Below are 21397 nucleotides of genomic sequence, written 5' to 3' on the forward strand. Positions count from 1 at the left end.
TTATTATTTGCATTACAGTAAAATCAGTGCCACATGTTCTCAGTACTGTACCAATATGTACCAAGGAGCATACAATCTAGCCTAATGATAACACATAAAAGGTGAAAGGAACAGGCTAAGGGGTGTGTGGGAGCAGATGAGGTAACAGTAAAATGAGCCCATTTTACATAATCAGCACTAACAGTTCCCCACCTGCCTAGCCTTGTGGAAAGAGATAACACTGCTTTAAAAGCCTATTTCTATTCCACAAATTTATTTTTGAGTTTTTGTTTGAGTTTTTGTTGTTTGAAATTCTAACTGAATTTGCAGTTAGCACCTGTGCATTTGCACTCAGTGGGCTAAATTCAGCTGTTGGTGTAAATGAGTATAACTCCATTGGATTTGACTGGGGTTTTGTCTTCCTACACCAGGAATTAGAGCTATTCTGTAGATTAAGATTTCTTAAATTAAAGTTGCTACCACTTTCACTGGCAAAATTAAGAACCCAATGTTTCCTTCATTTTACTAATTACTACGAATGTCAGCTCAACACTTATCCAGACAGATTTTCTTTCATTTATAACATTATCAACTGCTTATCATTTGTTACTGCTAGCCCATCAGTATTTTATTGTTAATGCTATATAAAAGCTAAAATATAAGGTTACTATAGCTTTGTTTTATTTTTTTACCTTTGGATAACTTGATTAAAACACAGTTCAGCTTGCAAGAGTCTTCCTAGGTGTTTCAAACAAAGGCCTTTTAGTAACTGCAGCAAGCACAAGTCATCTATAAAATATTCAGTGTGACCTTTAAAACAAAAAAACAGCAAATTTCAGAGATAAATGGAAATAGAAAGGAAAAGGCTACAGGGATTAGCAGTGAGAGATATATACTTCAAAAGTTTTGCCTATCAAATTTTGCAGCCACACAAGAACATACATAATCCTCTAAACAAATTTTGAATAGTGCCTAATAAAGAATTGAAGAGCAAATTCCAAGCATATCAATACACTGATTCTTGAAAATAAGAACTTGAAACAGTGGACCTGATTCTCTACTGTCCTCCATGTTGTGAAGTCATTTAAACCTATGCAAAGTAAACACAAACTCTTATCTAATCAAAATGGAAACATTTTACACAAACTTTATACTAGGTATAAGAAACTGCAGAATCAGCCCCACTATTAATAAATCTGAAACTCTGCACACACCACAAGTTACTATGCAGGAATCCAAGGTATCAATCTATTGAACAGCAGACTGCTGCACTGTAACGTGCCATGTGAACACTGCTACAGTGCAGTGAGTCCATAGGTGCAGCCTAACATAGAATCATAGAATTGGAAGGAATTTCGAGAAGTCATCTAGTCAGTTCCCTGCACTCATAGCAGGACTATTACCTAGACCATCTCCAACAGGTGTTCGTCCAACCTGCTTTTAAAAATATTTAATGATGGAGATTCCACAACACCCCTAGGCAATTTATTCCAGTGCTTAACCACTCTGACAGTTAGGAAGTTTTGCCTAATATCCAATCTTAATGACACTTGCTGCAATTTAAGACCATTGCTTCTTGTCCTATCCTCAGAGGTGAAGAACAATTTTTCTCCCCCTCCTTGTAACAACCTTTTATGTATTTGAAAACTGTTAACATCCTTGGTCTTCTCTTCTCCAGACTAAAAAAAAAACCCAATCGTTTCAATCTTCCCTCATAGGTCATGTTTTCTAGATCTTTAATCATTTTTTTGCTCTTCTCTGGACTTTCTCCAATTTGTCCACATCTTTCCTGAAATGTGGCGCCCAGAACTGGACTCAATACACCATTTGACGCCTAATCAACACAGAGTAGAGAGGAAGAATTACTTCTAGTATCTTGCTTACAATACTCCTGCTAATATATCCCAGAATGTTTTGGGTTTTTTGCAACAGTGTTACACTGTTGATTCATATTTAGCTTGTGGTCCACTATGACCCCCGGATCCCTTTCTGCAGTACTCTTTCCTAGGCAGTCATATCCCATTTTGTATGTGTGCAATTGATTGTTCCTTCCTAAGTGGAGTACTTTGCATTTGGGCTTACTGAATTTCATTCTATTTACTTCAGACCATTTCTCCAGTTTGTCCGGATCATTTTAAATTTTAATCTTATCCTCCAAAGCACCTGCAATTCCTCCCAGCTTGGTATCATCTGCTAACTTTATAAGTGTACTCTTTATGCTATTATGGAAATCACTGATTAAGATATTGAACAGAACCAGACCCAGAACTGATCCCTGTGAGACCATATTAGATATACCTTTCCAGCTTGACTGTGAACCACTGATTACTACTCTGTGAGAATGGTTTTCAAGCCAGTTATGCACCCACCTTATAGTAGTTCCATCTAGGTTGTATTTCCTTAGTTTGTTTATGAAAAGGTCATGTGAGACCGTATCAAAAGCCTTATTAAAGTCAAGATATACCACATCTATCACTTCCTCCCTCTCCATAAGTCTTGTTTCCCTATCAAAGAAAGCTATTAGGTTGGTTTGTCATGATTTGTTCTTGACAAATCCATGTTGACTGTTACTTATCACCTTAATGTCTTCCAAGTGTTTCCAAACTGATTGCTTAATTATTTGCTCCACTATCTTTCTGGGTACTGAAGTTACGGTGATGGGTCTAATTCCCCAAGTTGTCCTCATTTCCCTTTTTTATAGATTGGCACTATATTTACCCTTTTCTAGTCCTCTGGAATCTCTCCCATCTTCCATGACTTTTCAAAGATAATCACTAATGGCTCAGAGATCATCTCGGTCAACTTCTTGAGTATTCTAGGATGTATTTAATCAGGCCCTGGTAACCTGAAGACATAACTTGTCTAAGTAATTTTTAGCTTGTTCTTTCCCTATTTTAGCCTCTGATCCTACGTCATTTTCACTGGCATTCACTATGTTAGATGTCCAATTGCTATTAACCTTTTTGGTGAAAAATGTAACATACTACTACTTCAAAGCTCAGCATGCTATGCTAACCCACACTCCAGGATGTTCACTGTGCTGTAGCTGTGTCCACATGAATTGGTACTGTGTGTCCAGTAGATTCACACCCCGGCTTGCTGTGCAGTAATTCACCACATGGTTCCTTTTTTTCTTAAAATCTCCCATCATTCCAAACTACTGGTGCAACTCTACCAGAGCCAACAACAGGCGTGTTTGTGTATATTGGCTGCCATTGTTTTTACTACCTGCTCCTCTAGAACTCTAAGCAGGGTGACAAGATATGGTAGTTAAATGCTGGAAGCCATTATTAGTGCTCCCACCATTACCACCACTGGAGGAGCTGCATTAGCAGAGCTCCAACAGCGAGTGAATTTAACACAGAAGGTTTATGCAGACGCAGCATCTGTGCAACAGGACCAAAGACATCACATGAAGGAGTTTTGTGAAGTGTTTCATAAGTAAAGTAATAACAAGTGCAGTCCCCTTTCTTGTTGCCTTGGCTTATAATATTTGTTGGCTGCAGTGAAGAAAAGGAAAGAAAACACACATATGGACAAACAGATGGCTGCACATACATCAATAATTCAGGAGGCAAAACACACTCCTTTCAGATCATCTTGTTTACAAATAATTACCAATTCTCTGAGGTTACATCAATTTTTTAAAAGTGATTTGCCAAATAAAACTATACAAACAGTTCTGAAAACATGGAAGACAAAAGCAACTTGAAATGAAATATTTTGCACTGTCTTTAAGATTTTTTTGTCTGCTTTTAAATATTAGTTTTGATCCCTTTATATAATGATGCAAAAGTCCATGTTTTTCACTAGCAGGTACATGTAGGTATGGTGAGGTGAGATGGCTATTTTGCATTCCTTTGTAAAACTGAGCAGTGATCAAATGTCAAAATGAGGTCGATATCTCCTACAGGGACTGATTTCTTGCAGTTGCTGGGGGCGATACTGACCGCTGCAGTCTTCACTGTCTTCCTGAGATTTCCTCCCAGAGATAAAAACTAGTAAGTCAAAGTGCTACCATTATAATAGCACTTGAGGATTACAGTAAGTTAATACTGACAGTATGACAACAAATGGTAGACAGAAACTTCTTGCAGTCTGGTTGTATCTACGTGAATTCTATTCCGAGTATATAATAAAGCTGCAAGACCATCACCCAAAATATTTCAGATTTTTTTAAATTACGAAAACATTTTTTCATTTGGGAAAGAATACACGGGTATGATGGTGGATTGGTAGAATGTCTCTGCAAGTCATTTCACAACTTCAGAAATTATATTTTCTTTTTCTCAGTCTGCTCCTTCCTATGAATTTTAGTAAAGTTTTGTTGTGCAAACAGAACTGCATACAAATACCCAAATAAAACTTTTATACATGTTATGAAACAAAGTACTTTGACAGACCAATTATGCTTTTCTTTTCAAGAGACACGTTCTCTAATTCAGTTGATTATGAGGGACACATCTTGTCTTATAGCTTAGTGTCCAGGTCTGGATAGTGAACAAAAAGACTGTACAAAAGAACTCATCATATTAACATCATTTAATCTGCAAATGTCTGTCTTAAATGTATTTGCATTTTGGTTGTAAAGTGGCATGCAACAGTAAATAAATCATTTAAGATCTGAGTGGTACAAGACTGATTTGGTAGAAGATGAACATTTTGACAATGGATGAAAGCGTAACAGTGGGCCACATTCAGACTGGTTGTAGTCAGGTCAAAATGGCTGACTATATTTACTAGATTTTATTGTTGAAACTTACTAAGCATGTTTTTAATCTTTAAATTATACACATTTAATAGCTCTAATTTCCTAATTGTCACAAATTATGAACTTGCATTCCATAAATCTGCTAGGTGTGACATGAATCACATTTGTCTACAATATGCAGAGGGTTCTATTACCCACTGAATCATTCAGGTGACTATAAATATAAAACAATCCAGGCTACCAGAGTGATTTGCCTGCTTGTCCTTCACTGGTCAGAGCCCTGCTGAGAGCTGGATGCCAACCCTTGACTTTCACCTACACAACTCCTACTTCATAGATAACATCCTAGGCTGAGCCAAGAATGGGTAAAGGGTGTCATGCTAAGTGCTTCCAGGAGAAAGAGAAGAGACTGAGGCATAAAGTTATAAAGTAAGCAATACAGGAGGCAGTTTACCTGGAGAGAAGGCTCAGCACAGAGAAGGAACACCTCAGCTCAGGGAGACAAAGACATTTTAAAATAGTAAGATGCAATTGAAAAACCACAGAAATTGGCAGGAGGACTCAAGGGCAGGTGTAAGACTTGAAATTTCTTTTAAATCTTTGTTTAATTGTACATTTCTAGGTGACAAGGTCCCTTTATACACTAACATACAGCCTACATTTCAAACGTGGACAAGTCATAACTGGAGACTCTTGAGTCATAACTCTGAAAGACTTTGGGGAAGTAAAAAATAAAATTATAGTTTCATATTTGCCATGCTAAATCCGAAAGGTTTATGGTATAATTCCAAATTTTAGGGTTTTATGTCAGTAAAAGAAAAAAAACAAAGCACAGAATCATAGAAAAGTAGAGCTGAAAGGGACCTTGAGAAGTCATCCTGTCCAGCCCCTTGTGCTGAGGCAGGACCAAGTAAACCTAGACCATTCCTTGCTGTATGCAGTGTTGTTGTAGTTGCGTTAGTCCCAGATATTAAAGAGACAAGGTGGGTGAGGTAATATCTTTTATTGGACCAACTTCTGAGAGAGAGAGAAGTGTTTGAGCTTACACAAAGCTCTTCTTCTGGTCTGGGAATTGTACCCAGAGTGCCATACCAAAATACAAGGTGGCACAGATCATTTAGCAGAAGTTAACATGTATTTCAAGGGACCATTCAAGGTGAAGTGGCCCGTTAACATCCCTCCAGTCATAAACCATAAATCCAGTGTCTCTGTTCAGTCCATAATTTTTAATGTCTAACAAAGTTATTAATTTAAGCTCCCAGGTTCATCACCTGTGGGTGAACACTTTTCACAAAGCAATAACTCTATATCAGTCCTCATCCTCAAAGGAAACCTGTACAACACTTTCAAAAGACAAGCCTGTGAGCTTAAATTCATAACTTTATTAGACACTAAAAATCATGGACTGCAGAAAGACACTGGATTTATGGGTTATTACAACAATCTATAACTCACTAACAACAACCCCAGCTGCCTTTCCCCACTGTGACTGGAGGGGTGTTAACAGCCACTTCACCTTGAATGATCCCTTGCAATGTGTGCTATGATCTGGTTCACCTTGTATTTAGCTGTGATTCTCTGAGTACATTTCCCAGACCAGAAGAAGAGCTTTGTAAGCCTGAAAACTTGTCTCTCTCACCAGCAGAAGTTGGTCCAATAAAAAATATTTCGTCCTGCACCTTGTCTCTCTATTGTAGACCATCCCTGACAGATGTCTGTCCAACCTTTTCTTAAAGCTGGAACCTCCCCTGGAAGCCTATTTCAGTGCTTAACTATGCTTATAGTTAGAAAGATTTTCCTAATAAATAACCTAAATTTTCCTTGCTGCAGTTTAAGTCCATTACTTCTTGTCCTACTGTCAGTGGACATTGAAAACAATAGATCACAGTCCTCTTTAAATCAGCCCCTAACTTATTAGAAGATTATTAGGTCCCCCCCTTAATCTTCTTTTCTCAAGACTAAACATGCCCAGTTTTTTTAACCTTTCCCCACAGATCAGGTTTGCTAAACCTTTTATTATTTTTATTGCTTTCCTCTGGCCTCTCTCCAATTTATACACATCTTTCCTAAAGTATGGTGCCCAGAATAGGATACAGTACTCCAACTGAGGCCTCAACAGTGCCTCAAAAGTAGAGCAGAACAATTACCTCCTGAGTCTTACATACTACACTCCAGTAAATGACATTAGACTTTTGCAATTGCATCACATTGTTGACTCAGATTGTGATCCACTAAACTGCCAAGATCCTTTTCAGCATTACTACCACTTAGACAGTTATTCCATATTTTGTAGTTGTGCATTTCATTTTTCCTTCTAAGTGTAATACTTTGTACTTGTCTTTATTGACTTTCATCTTGTTGATTTCAGACCAGCTCCCCAATTTGTCAAGGTCATTTTGAATTCTAATACTGTCCTCCAAAGTGCTTGCACCCGGTCCCACCTTGGTATCATCTGCAAATTTTTATAAGCATACTCTCCACTCCATTATCCAAGTCATTGATAAAAATATAGAATACAACCGGACACAGGACTGACCCTTGTGGGACCCCACTACATACATCCTCCCAGTCTGACAGCAAACCATTGATAACTATTCTTTCAGTAGAGCCTTTCAACAAGTTTTGCACCCACCTTACAGTAATTTCATCTAGACCACATTTCCTAATTTGCTTATGAGAATGTCATGTGGGACTGCATGAAAAGGCCTACTAAAATGAAGATATATCATGTCTACTGCTTCCCCCATATCTTTAACCCTATCAAAGAAGAAATTAGGTTGGGTTGGGCATGATTTGTTCTTGAAGAATGCATGCTAGCTATTCTTTATAACCCTATTATCCTCTAGGTGCTTACACATTTAAAGTTTAATAATTTGTTCCACTATCTTTCCAGGTATCAAAGTTAGACTGACTGTTCTATAATTTTCCAGGTCCTCTTGTTCCACTTTTAAAGATAGGTACCAAGTTTGCCCTTCTCTAGTCCTCTAGGACCTCATCTATTCTCCATGAGTTCTCAAAGATAATTGCTTATGATGCTGAGATTGCTTCAGCTAGTTCCTTAAGTACCCTAAGATGAATTTCATCAGGCCCTACCTATTTGAATACATCTAACTTACCTAAATATTCTTTAACCTCTTCTTTCCTTATTTTGGCTTGCATTCCTTCCCCTTGCTGTTAATATTAATTGTGTTGAATATCTGGTAATCATTAACCCTTCTAGAAAAGACTCAGGCAAAATAGGCATTAAGCACCTCAGCCTTATAGTTCATTAGTTATTATCTCTCCTTCCCCAATAGAAGACTTACATTTTCCCGTGTCTTTCTCTTGCTCTTAATGTATTTAAATAGCCTCTTCTTATTGCATTTTATGTCCCTTCCTAGGTATGATTCATTTGTCTTTCTGATTTTGTCCTTACATATTTGTGCTATTCATTTGTACTCTTCTTTAGCAATTTGTTCGTTTCCACTTTTTGTGGGATTCCTTTTTGATTTTCACATCGTTAAAGAGCTCCTGATGGAGCCATATTCTTCCTATTTTTCCTTCACATTAGGAGAGTCTGCACTTGTACATTTAATATTGTCTCCTCTAGAAACTGCCAGCTGAACTCCTTTATTCCTTAGATTTTCTTCTCATGGGACTTATGTAACACTTCTCTGAGTTTGTTAAAGTCTGCTTTTTGAAGTCTATTGCCCTTATTCTGTTGCTCTCACTTCTTCCTTTCCTTAGAATCATTTAATCTATAATTTCATGATCACCGTCCCCCAAATTTCCTTCAACCTTCAGATTTGCAACCATGGTGATGGGAACTTCCTCCACTGCATTAGTTATTTTGTTGAAAACACAATATGATATTTAGGGATGGAAACTAGGAAAAAAAAATCAACTTTCAGGCAGAAAGTCAATGCTTTACTTTGGTTAAACTCAGTGAGAGAGAGGCACGTTTGGGTTTGCTTTGTCTGAAAGAGAAGTATTTAGAGATGGGATAGTGGACTTGCCTTTAATATTGCTTTCTGACCTGTTGTAGATGGATTTTTGTTTGAGTGTTTTTTCTCTGTTCATTAGGCATTAAAATCTCATAGGAAGAGTATTGATACCATTATTTATATTATAATTAGAATTAGAATTTGGGTTCACATGCTGTCCAATTACCTCTCTGGTTTTCTTTACTACCCAGGATATTCCATTCCTTCCATTTCCTGCTTTCAGACTGTTTTGCCATCTCTCCCTGGTTCTTACCTGTAGCCCAGAGTTCAAAGGGCTGTTTCAGTTCTACAGGTTAGCTTCTCCAGGTTGGGGCTTCAGTGCTTTTGGCTGCTTTACTGGCTAAAGCCTTGGCCTAGCTAAAATTTTATACCTTAAGGTCGAGGTATTTTGGCATTTTTTTTTAAATGTAGGGGATTTTATTACTAGCAGCAATTAGAATGGGCTTATACGATAACTGAGGATCCTGAACACCTCTGAACTCTGAGGGTTTTACGGTTCAGGTACAAACTTTGTGACCCTATGTCTAATAATATTATTACTTAGCACATCTATAGTGCTTTATATTTTCAAAACACTGTGCACACATTAACTAATGATGTATTACTTAATCAAAGACATTTTTATCTGGGAGTGGATGTGGGGATTTCTATTATAAATGACTGGAAAAAGTGTGGTTAAAATCTTGGTATTAAACAAGGATTTTTTAAAATGAACATTAATGAAGAAATAAACTTTTTATTTGTTTGAGTAGCTAAGGTTCATGAGAAAACTGATGTGGGGTAATTATATTCTCCATACAATTAATTTTAATACTAGAACTCAGTAGAGAGGTGTACTGCTGAGGCAAAACAGCAACGCGTGAAGCTGTGTTGCTTGCCTAACAGGCAAAAGTGTCCATCAGAGAAAACCTGAGTCAGGGAAAGTGAATACAGCCATTAACTTTTGAAGTGCATGTGTTATTTTTATATGCCTTTCTTTTCATCTTGTATAATTATTATTAATTTATGAACCAGCTGTTTGAGTCTGAAAGTATTTATTTTAAATATTCACACTTCCAAGAGCCACAAACTCTCTCTACAGTCAATAGCTAAATTTTATTGTCTTTTAGTACTCATTGCAATGCTACTATTTTTAACTTTCTTGTGGGTGTGGCAGGTGAATCCATTGATATTGCCATGTCATTTACTATCAGTCAAGTTCTACTCATCATCAGTCAGTGTCCTCCACGATACAATTACACTATGGAAGAATTTCTTGAATATGAGTTAAATATTTTCAGACTTTTCCAGGAAGATCAATTTGGTTCCTTGTCTAGAGATCACTCCTCAGAAATAGAATTCTCTCTCTGAGACCCAACATCATCTTGCCAAAATATACCCAAGTTCCTTAGTTTTCCACGCTCTCCTTTTGGAGCCAACCTGATTTTGAAAGACATTTTAGAAGTACCAGTAAGTCAAGATACTACTGCGAACCATAATTACAGAAAATATTACATTCCATGAGATCAGCCAGGGAGTTTATATCCAGAGCCAGTTCTTTCCTTGCAAGAAACATGAACATGGTATAAAAAAAACTTAACTGACAAGCTTTCTGAATAGCTTTTTACATTCTTACCCTAAATGACTACTTACTAGTTTGATTCTGTAAAGCAGTTTCTTCTTTCTCAATTGTTATCAGTAAACTTTCTGTGAGGTCAGCTCTTTTGCCTACAATTGCAAATCCATTCCAGACATACATCATTTCCTGACAAAAGAAACAAGAACAATCCCCTAGATCAATATCTACATTTAACCAACAGTATAATTTGGATGGCTGCTAATGATGTCTTTTTCAGCACACATGCACACACTATATATAATTGTAAAGTTAATAAGTGCCAGAATTAAGGTTGCCTGGACACATCGTAAATATGGAAAAAATAGTATGTGATCATGTAATTAAAGACTTTATCATAATGCATACACACAAGAGAAGCAAATCAAGGTAGCACAGGCAACACTAATTCTGGCAGTTCCTAAGTTATGAGTGCTTGCGTTGCAACCTCAACAATGTTATTTTAACATAGTTTGTATGTGTAGTTCCCTAGATTTTTTTTTTTAAAAGCAAACTAAAACCCCAGAAATTCCATTATTTGGGATCATTTGAACACCAAGATGATTCATCAGCAGTGTCAGAACCCTTACATTCACCATGCAGATTTCCCCTCAATTTGGCCCTTGTTCCCTCTGTATTTGAATCAGTCAGCTTCCTCATCCACAATGAGTGGGTGCTAGCAGAGGGTGCTCAGAGCGAGTGTCTGTGCTCTCAGTTCCAGTGACCAGCCTGGAGCAGTTATGTGGGAATGGAACATATTCAATCCAGTCAGACATGGAAGCTGTGAGGGGCTAGAGTGTGCCCAGTGAGGGTGGAATCTTTAGAGATTTTAGCTGCTGAATTCTAAGAAGTCACTACTGAGCATATTTGAACTGAGATTTTTCAAAGGTTTATAATTTGGCCAGTTTTGGTGGATTTTCACATGGATGGCAATGGCCACCCCCAGAGCCAAATGTGAAATCCTTTCTCAGTATGATGATGGTGCTAAAGGTTCTCAAGAGAAAAGGTAACCAGAATTTTTTTAACGCTGAAAAACAACACATTTTCCCTGAAAGTTTGTACTTTTTCCTATTTGATATAAGCACTTATTCTGTTATTTAAACCGAACTGAAAGAAGGCATCTTTCAATACCAGGGCAGGTAGCATGAGCTTCACCGGCTGAGCACCAGTATAGCGTCGAGCTTTCCTCACTGCTAACTTTTCTGTTGGGATAGATTTTCCTGCAATTCTTTGTCTTAAACCATCCACTTGTCTGTATGGGGAAAAATAGATAATAAACAAAGTAATAATTATAACATGTTTCTCTATTTATAAAATAGAAACACTCCAATTCAACACATTAAGTAGTTTCTATTCCCGTGCCTTTGACAAGTGGTTCCCAGCCAATGATCAGGATTAGTATGGTAAAAGCATCTCACCTAGAAAGCAACATCCAAAAAAAAAGCTGTAAAACATATAAATTAAACAAAATAAAATATATGTAAATGAAAATGCAAGAACATGACTGATAATCACTTCATTTAATCTTTAGTTGATCTTTACTTCTTTTCACTAGATTTGCTAACTTTTGTATTAAAATTTATAAGCTTAAACCTTTACACCAAGTTTAAAACCACTTTACCAACAGATGCTGGCTAAATGTTTGCTAATATCATCCCAATTAAACAGCTGTCATTCGTATTCACTATGATTGAGAAAAATCAGTTCCTCAAAAGGTGTTCCAGTTTATCTGATTTCCCAAATAAATGAATCCTGATTAAGACCTTCATTCTGTATTAGCCTAGAGCGTCAGCCTTTTGTCATTGGTTCTCTAGGCCTTCAACACCTTAACAATGAGCATCCATGTGGGACCGCAGTATGGCACTTAGTGTTGCTATGTATGCCCAGCTGCTCTACCTGTTTTAGTAAGAATATAAAAATTTACCTGAACAAAGATACAATATCTTCTCCAGTTGTTTTCACATCCTCATCTGGAAGCATACACAAAATTGCAGCTTTCTGGAATACATATATTGCCTACCCAAAACAAACAAATCGCACCCCAACATTATATTAGGAAATGATTTGCAATATTAGATCAGAGCAATGGTTTATCAAGCATGGCATCCTTCCTTCAGCAGTGAGGCAAGAGAACATTTGTAACACCCCCGCCCCGCAGGTTTCCTTTTTCTTTTGATTTATACCAAATTCCATTTTCAACAAATTCATCAACGATTAATATTGACGAATTAAAATAAAATATTTTGAGAGTTTTTTCTTCCAAATATGTAGATTAATTTATTATGTAAACTCATAAGTTAAAGAAAACAGCCTCACTCCACAGATGACAGACCAGCCTATTCTATAGTTTGGGGGCGTTTTGATTCAAGGATTTTGTTAGGCCCATCTCTCAACATACCCTCATGAACCCATATCCTAGCAGTTGTCTGTCTAAGGAACTTCACTGGAAAGAGCAGTGAGTGGAATTTGCAATGAAACTTGTGGAAATTCATAAGTCTCCTATTCACTTTCAAAGAATGAAACTTGTAAGCTTCACTTTAGTTTCAACCAGATATAGTATTCTCTTCATTTTTCTTGGCAAAAGCAAGACAGACACCGCAAGCAGAAGATAGTATTCAGTTCTGACAAAAATAAAAGGTGCATGTTCAAATATTTTCTGCATGTTGGCTTCATTTTTGGTTTTCATTTTGAGGTGTCTATTTGCAAGGAAAAAGGTAAGACTTTTTTTTCTTTTTGTTCTGGAGCTTCTTATTTTAAGCTCATTAACACTGACTAGCTGTTTGGATAGTACTATTTGATTAACTTTTTAGTAACTTTTAAAATAGGAGTTTAATCAACTAACTTTTGTTCTTGTACATTAGATCTTGATTAAATTAATTCAGTGAACTTTGTTTTTCCCCCCTCTCTCTTTTTTGGACTCTGGTGAACATCTAAATTTATATGGTGTTGAAATTCACAAACTCGTTGTTTACTAGTTTACTTCAAATTTGAGAGCAAAATTCTACCTCTGCCACAGACTGAACCTAACATTTTTAAGGCCAATATTCTTTTGTTTATGGATTTAAATTGGGCTCATTATGGAAACTGAAATGCACCCTTAACAACGGAGAGGCTACTGCCATGTCATCATAATGTCCACCTGCCCATTTACCTTAGACCACCTGCTCTCTTTGCAGAGCAGGTCTGCATACCGATATGCTTGAAGCCAGTTCTGCTGGAATGAGTAGCACCACATGAGTTCCCAATAACAGAGGTGATGAATCTGTTTCCACTCTTGCTGAGCAGCAATGCATTCTTGAAATTTTGACTGTGCCTACAGTTCATTTCAGTAAAATAGAATAATGACAGAGGGAAATGATAATTTTACTAATTACAGTACAACATGAGAACTATGGCTACTTAGCTAACTAATGAGTCAAATCCTCTCCCCAACATCTTGGGCAAATAAATGGGCTAGATACTAGAGAACGTCACAAAGGCAAGGCAAATTCATTCATCAGACTGTAAAAAGAATACAGACCTAAAAGTGGCAATTCTTCAACAAAAAAAACTTCAAAAACAGACTCCAATGAGAGACTGCTGAATTGGAATTAATTTGCAAATTGGATACAATTAACTTGGGCTTGAATAAAGACTGGGAGTGGATGTGTCATTACACAAAGTAAAACTATTTTCTCTTGTTTATTTCCCCTCCTACTGTTCTTGTAAAGTGCTGGAAATGGCCCACCTTGATTATCACTACAAAAGGTCCCCCCCCCCCGCCCGCTCCCCGCCAGTAATCTGGTCCCCCTTCCTGATTGCTCTTGTTACAGTCTGTATGGTAACATCCATTGTTTCATGTTCTCTGTGTATATAAAATCTCTCCACTATATTTTCCACTGTATGCATCCAATGAAGTGAGCTGTAGCTCACTAAAGCTTATGTGCTAATAGATTTGTTAGCCTCTAAGGTGCCACAAGTACTCCTTTTCTTTTTACGGATACAGACCAACACCGCTGCTACTCTGAAACCTGTCACCCAGACTGAAACTGTTCCACCTCAAGGGCTGGAATAAACTCTATTATACCATTGTTTCCCAAACCCAAATGGAGAGAAAACCAGAGAGATCTGTCCAATTAAAATCAATGGGATGACTAAACTGAGCAAGGCAAGCACTGAATTTGTCCCAAAGTCTTACATAGTACACAAATCTAGAACTACGATAATAAAAAATTAATAATAAATGAATAACAATTAATTACCTTTTCAAAATTTCCTTTCAGTATATCTATTCTGGCATCATAAAACAAAATGATGGAACCCTTGAGAAGAAAAGAAAAAACAAATAAATAATCCCTACCTTAATCATGGGAGTATTTTTGTAAAATATATCAAGAGTACGCACATTTGGAAACTTCTGGAGGTAGGGTTCAAGAAGAGTCTCTGCTTCCTGAAGGTTGGCTTCCCCTATACCTACAATCATCAAAAAAGAACCTCAGTCTCACTAGAACAAAACAGATTTTTACAGATTAATCTCCAAATTACATTACAGTTTGACTACAAGATTAGTGAACAGTCTTTGGCTATATAAAAGGGGAAATTATTATTTTATTATATTGAGTTTCACTAAAACACAAAATCACATCCTCGAACCATTAATCACCTTTAGGGTAATAAATGTCCCCGGTACAAATGGAGCAGAATAAACAAACAAACATTCTTAAAATGAATTTCTTCATTAGGGTTTTTTTTTGTTTTGTTTTTAATACAAATAACAATCCTAGTTTAATCTTGTCAGAAAGTTAGGAAAAACTTCTTCATTCTCTTCACTTCGTAAGTTTAATCTCAATAATCAACAGCAGATGGTACTGGAGCGAAATGACAAATTTCTAAATTTCCTGACAAGTCTAGAAAAATGGGAGGAATATTCATAAATTCAAAGATGCAAATATACATCAGGAACACAGGTAAACCTAATTGTGACTTTAAATCTAAGTGAGCTGAGCAATTTTATAGGAGCCTGAAGTTCTAAGGGCTTCATACCACAGACATGCCTGACCTTCTAGCTAGAGTACCATCCCAAATTCCCGGTCTATGGTCTCATCAGGCTCTGCCTTTTGGTTTAGCATCTGGCTTGTATGCCCCAGCAATCTTTGTGAAATGTGTGTGTTTGACAGGTATGAGCTTGAAGATATACTTCATGGGGGGCAAGGGGAGCGAATACAAATAAAAGGCAATCATCTTTGTGTTTCTTTCTCTGCATCCCTCCTGTCTTTTCCCTTCAGATCTAGGGAGGCCTATAAACAGACAAAAATATACACATATACACAAATATGTGTGTGTGTGTATATATATATATGTATGTGTATGTGTCACACACACACACACACACACACACACACACACACACACACACACACACACAAAGAGGCAAGCAGATAAATAAATGTTTAATACAGTAGTACCCATTTGTTCCTCTAGTTATTTTTCAATATTTTCAGCATTAAACTATGTAATGTCCTAATATAAATTTAATAATCCCTACATTCCAGTTTTTTTCTAAACAGTGAGTCAATAGAATTTTACAAAAGAGTATCAGAGTAGCAGCCGTGTTCGTCTGTATTCGCAAAAAGAAAAGGAGTACTTGTGGCACCTTAGAGACTAACAAATTTATTTGAGCATAAGCTTTCGTGAGCTACAGCTCACTTCATCGGATGCATTCATCGATGAAGTGAGCTGTAGCTCACGAAAGCTTATGCTCAAATAAATTTGTTAGTCTCTAAGGTGCCACAAGTACTCCTTTTCTTTTTACAAAAGAGTATGAAGTATTTCATATTTCACAATATGTTTACAATGACACATAATCCAGGAACTATATTCCAGTTCTTACCAAGGATTAAAGAGACGTAAGTATGATATACCAGCAGGGTAAAAGTACATAGTATGGCCCTCAAACTGGTACCAGAGGCACCTTCCCGCAGCTGATGGAGGCCCAAGTTCTATAGAAATCACAAATATGTAGAGATTTAGCTATCAAATAGATTAAAGGTGGTCATTTAATAAAAATGATATAATTTTAAGCAGTCAAATTTTAACAGAAATTTCAATCATTTCATTTTTCCTTTTAGTTATACTGATCTCTTAATTTATTACCTGGCCCTAATCCTGAATGACCCACTCTCCCAATGGGAGGAACAATGGGATAAATCAATGGGACTAGTCCCCTTCTTAAAATTAAGAATGTGCTTAAATCCACTAGCAGAATGGAAACAGAGCACTCAGCACCTTGCAGGATCAAGCCCTAGGTTTCCTTTTCCTTTCTCAGCCCCATCCACTGGCTGGGGACCTCCCCCAACATTCCCCTTCACACCTGTACTCCATATGCATTCAGACAGGAATTCCACACACAATGAAATGCTCCCCCTTTTCACCTCTATCCCTAGATAGAAACCTTCCACTCACGTTCACCTTTCTCACTGAAACTTAGGCAGAGACCTTCCTCCTATCCACCCTTTTGCAGCAGCTCCTCCACAGACCCCTGAAATACTCAACCCTCTTCCATCATCAGATAATATTTTGGGAGGCCCTCACTGAACTGCTACCCCAATAGATCCTCCCCCCTTCTATGCCCCATTTGCAGCAACTCCCAATGTCCTGTGAATGCTGAAGAGAAGTATTATAAACTATGGAGACCCTGTCAGGGAGGCAGGAGCTCATTTATATAAAGTCTCTGCCCCATCCGCAGTTTCCATGGCTTCTGACTGTAAAGAGTCTGAGCAGCTGCTCCCTGCCCATTCCATGCCTGCTCGACTCTCTTTAGGAGCAGTCAGGCTAGCTCAGGGCTTCTCCAAACAATAAAGAGCTCTTAGAATATGAAATCCAGCATCCGTGTGCACAAATTTGACTTTAACAATTTTGCTTTTTGAACAGGTGTTCGTTTAAAAGGAGTTCTAATGTTTAGATGCTTGGTACAGTGCCTAAATTTGTTCTGTAGCTTAACAAGTTGTGATGATAATATCTCAAAAGGTTCAGCTTTGATTCCTTCTGGATTATTAATTATTATTATTATTCTGATGGGAACCTAGGGTGTACTTTGTCTTTTTATCTGTTGTAAAAACCAATTACCCGGTCATGAATAGCTTACATTCTCATTTTACATATCACAAGCAATAGCTGTGGGAAAGGTAACAGTAATACGATCCTACAGTGACTCAGTTGTGTCCCATAAACATCTTGAAATTTAGCTACCTAATATTTTTTATATCGTTTATTTAACTCATTTCTTGTAGGTAGCAAGGCAGAAGGGAGTTTTAAAAGGAAAGTACATGAGGAGAGGATATGTACATAAAGGGCTAGATGATGACTTGGAGTACTCTCCCACATGGGGGGAAAGGAGTAAGAACCTTCCTTATGCCTCTGAGTAGGCCCCATACTCTTGGGATTGGGCACATATGAGTAAGGTAGAGCCGTGCACTCACAAATCCTTCCTCCCAGAGCAAGAAGGGGGGGGAAATAGACAGGGCCTGGGCTACACTTCTAATGCCTGGTGGGGAAGACGTAGGAATTTGCTGCTGGTTTAGGCCAGCAGAAAATTGCTACCCTCTCCTTGAGGGCAATGGGGAAGTAGGAAGGAAACTGTGCCTCAAAGGCAATGTATCCCAGGGCTAGTCCTGGAGTGGTGGAATTTATGCACCATCATTTGCTCAGTGTGTACCTAAAGGAACAATTTTTACCTATCATTAATGTTTTTGATGGGCATTTAAAAGACCAAATGTAAAAAAGCTGACTTAAATGTACCGTACCTTTCACTTTACACATTTAAAATTAAATCCCTCCACACTCCACCAGAGAAAGCACTAACATTTTAAAAACAAATTTAATACCCTATTGCCAGAAAACCCAATAAATTCCAGAAGTCGGAGAATCCTTCCTGGTAAAAGCGACAGCATCTGCAATATCAAAATAAGAGAAAAAAAAATGAGAGTTTAAATCAAATATACAAACCTTATGTGCAATATTCAGAAGAAACTAAATTCTCAAAACTGCTATAAATCTACAACCATTTCAATTAGCATGAAAAAAGTGAAAAATATCAAAATACAAATATAAATACACTTTTTAAAAAATCTTGAAGTATACATGCATGATCAGGCATTGTGCAACCACTTTACATGTGTGACACCATTTCAGCTCCCACTTGGTCTTGCATCATGGAAGCCACAAGACCATACCACACCGTGCTTTCTCAAGATGACGACTTCTTATTTCAGGCTGATTAGCAGTGTCAATAAATTGTGAGTTATTTTGGGTGAGGGTGAAATATTTTAATACTGACTATAGTGCCTATATTATTCTTTCTATTGTAGTAGCACCAGCATCTAAATATTATTTTTTTTCATTCTCCTTTAAAAAACATTTTTAGCATTTCCAATCAGATAATTTAACACTGTCACCTTGGAAAGTTCTCTTTGTGCCTATTTTGTAAGGATGGAACTAGTTGTCCATCTTTGCCCCACATGGAATACAATGGAAAACTTTTAAGGTTAGTAAACAACTTTTTAATAAACTTATCAAAAGGAAGGTCTGGTTGAAGACCAGTGCTGGAGAGGATCAGTTCAGTTTATAATTGGTCTGTTTGTCTAGATGAGACTTTTTTTTTTTTTCTCTTCAGATTTCCTATTAGGGAACCTCCACTGATGGTAGCAACAAGGAATGCTAGTATAATCAGGCTGCCACTGGTTTCTTGTATTTTAGGACTATGTTGTCTAGTCCTGCTTTAAATAGCATTAAATGACAAAGTGGTTAACATGAGAGCAACTAGTCTACACTAGTACTCTCGCTGTTCTTACCATGAGTGGTAATGCAGTGATCAAACATTTGAAATAAATTACTAGTGCAGACACCTAGATTTATAGATTGTAAGGCCAGAAGGGACCATTGTGATCACTGCTTAACTCAGGCCATAGAAATTCCCTAATACGTAACTGCTGCAAAAGGAGGGCATGTAAGGACAGGATACAACAATAAAAATATTAAACTACAGATGTCCATATTAGCTTATCTAGTGATGGCTGCAGTATATTGCTTTTATATATTGTCAGAAATAGTATTTTTTCTTTAACAGTAGCTTCAGCACACAATGCAGACACAGGAGTTTCTATGTTCAATATTTTTTTTAAAATAGGTTAGGAAGTTGTAAAAAATACCGGGCATGCAACAAGAAGTCACCAACTACTACTGCCACTTTGAATAAAGGTTCTACAAGGTCACCACATGAGCCTGCAAAATCCACCCACTCTGCAGTACAAGACTGTCTCATTTATAAAGTGATGGCACTTTAGACTAAACTTTCATTTCTGCAAAGTAAGTAACCTAATATAGAACATTATGCCTATATAAAATCCAGTAAATTAGATTTTACCAAATGGTCTTTTTACAGTTTCAAATACTAAAAACATACCAAATTGAATGCTCCTATTCCAAGTTTTACTCCTCCTTCAAACTGATGGTAGGTTTCATTTTTATTTTTATTGCCCCGAGTCATCTGTAGCACCTGATGACATTCTCTTTTAGTTCAGAGAAGAAAAAGAAAATACAAGTTAGAGGTGATGACAACAAAAATTAGACCAATGTAATTTTTTTAAAAGAATATGGCATTAATGAAATTGCACCTGCTTACCACAGGGCTAAATGTGACCACGCATATTGTAACAACTTACTTGTATATTTGATAACTTGTCCTAATTTTGAGGCCACCTTTGATAAAGTTGATCATATTTTCATCCTGGGAAAAAACAATTTTTGTGTGCAAAAATGTGCTATTTGTTTTCCATTACGAAGTTGTGCATAACTTATTTCTAAGAAATTGTTTCCTTTTAACTAAATCTTTCTTTTGACAACAATATATATATATTTATAAATACATAAAATTTAAAAAAACAAAAAAACATTTTTCAGTAATTAACTTTAGTCTTACAAATGATTATATAGTATATGCTGAACTGTCCAGGAGACATCTTTCTCTGTATTTTGAATGACATGATTTAAATAAAAAACAAGATAAAAAGAAGTGAAAAATCAACAAAAAATAGGGCTAAGAGAAAAGAAAGCACTTCAGCAACATATTGACTGAAATAAGAAATTCTCCACCAGATGGTGCTACAGGAACTTTTTAGAAAGAGTTTCTGAAGTGTGCGCTCTAAAATTATGTATACATGAGTAGAGAACAATACAGAGGACATCCCACAGCATCCCCTAACCAGATGAATTCCACGAGCTGATCAGTCGCAACTCCAACTTACCTTGGGTTGCTGTAGGACAGCAAACAATAGATATTTCCCAAAACATTATATGTTACTTTCTGTAGAAATGTATACCTGCTCTTTATTTTGAATTTTCCCACAGAAAAATTTCATTCTATAAAGGCTTAACATCCAAACTCATTTAGCTTTTTTAAGATTCTCTCTTCAGTTAAATCCACTGATGGGTTGCTGGGTGTTTTGTTTTAGTTTTATTTTTTTCTCCTTAATTAAATATTTATTTTAAGACCTTGAGCCTGCAAACAGTAATCCCATTGGAGTTGGGGGAAATGGAGCAAATAGGCTGAAGGAGAAAATATGAGAATTTTAAATCACTCCCTTCCTTAGATGTGTGGCCCTTTCAGTCAACTTAACTCATTTTCTAGTGCAAAAACTATATTAGTACAAACTAATTTATATTAAACAAAGCTAATTAATGTTGGCTTCTGGGTGAAAAATTACTTCTGAAATAGCTGCTGAGCTTTCGGAGAAGGGCAAGGGTCCAAATAGAACCCGATGAAGTTTAAATTTAAAATAAAAAAAAAAAAAAAAAAAAAAAAAAAAAAGAGATGCCCCTACCCACAACCAAATATATTCAAAATAGTAAAGAGAAGGTATTTACAACCTCTCCCCTATTATTTTCTGATCATTTTACTAAGAATTGTTTTTCATTATGGAAAGACAGAACCTAAGTGTTTTTTACAAAAGACTTGTACAATTTATGAGCCATTTTCTAACAGTAATAAACCACTTCAGGGTGGGCATTAGTAGACTACTGATGCAAATTGCAGTTGGTGAAGACACTTGGCTTCAGGATATACACCTCATAATAAACCCAACATGAACACAAATA

At 36.8% G+C, this 21397-nt stretch overlaps 1 protein-coding gene across 5 annotated transcripts in view; it reads right to left on the reverse strand.

Annotated features, from left to right (window-relative positions):
• Positions 1–21397, reverse strand: part of TTC39B (tetratricopeptide repeat domain 39B) — a 171019-nt gene that overhangs the window by 2898 nt on the left and 146724 nt on the right. For 4 of the 5 annotated variants that reach the window (XM_043514788.1, XM_038403043.2, XM_043514789.1 and 1 more), the window contains exons 7-17: positions 19966–20030; positions 19707–19812; positions 18130–18195; positions 16137–16245; positions 14652–14719; positions 14509–14568; positions 13419–13580; positions 12192–12283; positions 11399–11519; positions 10306–10417; positions 672–789 (exon numbers count right to left, since the gene is read on the reverse strand). In XM_043514788.1, coding sequence (XP_043370723.1) covers positions 672–789; positions 10306–10417; positions 11399–11519; positions 12192–12283; positions 13419–13580; positions 14509–14568; positions 14652–14719; positions 16137–16245; positions 18130–18195; positions 19707–19812; positions 19966–20030 — 1079 coding nt within the window. Of the gene's footprint in view, positions 1–671; positions 790–8363; positions 10093–10305; positions 10418–11398; positions 11520–12191; positions 12284–13418; positions 13581–14508; positions 14569–14651; positions 14720–16136; positions 16246–18129; positions 18196–19706; positions 19813–19965; positions 20031–21397 lie in introns of those variants that run through there. The other variant, XM_043514790.1, reaches the window with a different exon arrangement.

This window comes from Dermochelys coriacea, chromosome 5, assembly GCF_009764565.3.
Source record: "Dermochelys coriacea isolate rDerCor1 chromosome 5, rDerCor1.pri.v4, whole genome shotgun sequence".
NCBI classification, from domain to species: Eukaryota; Metazoa; Chordata; order Testudines; family Dermochelyidae; genus Dermochelys; species Dermochelys coriacea.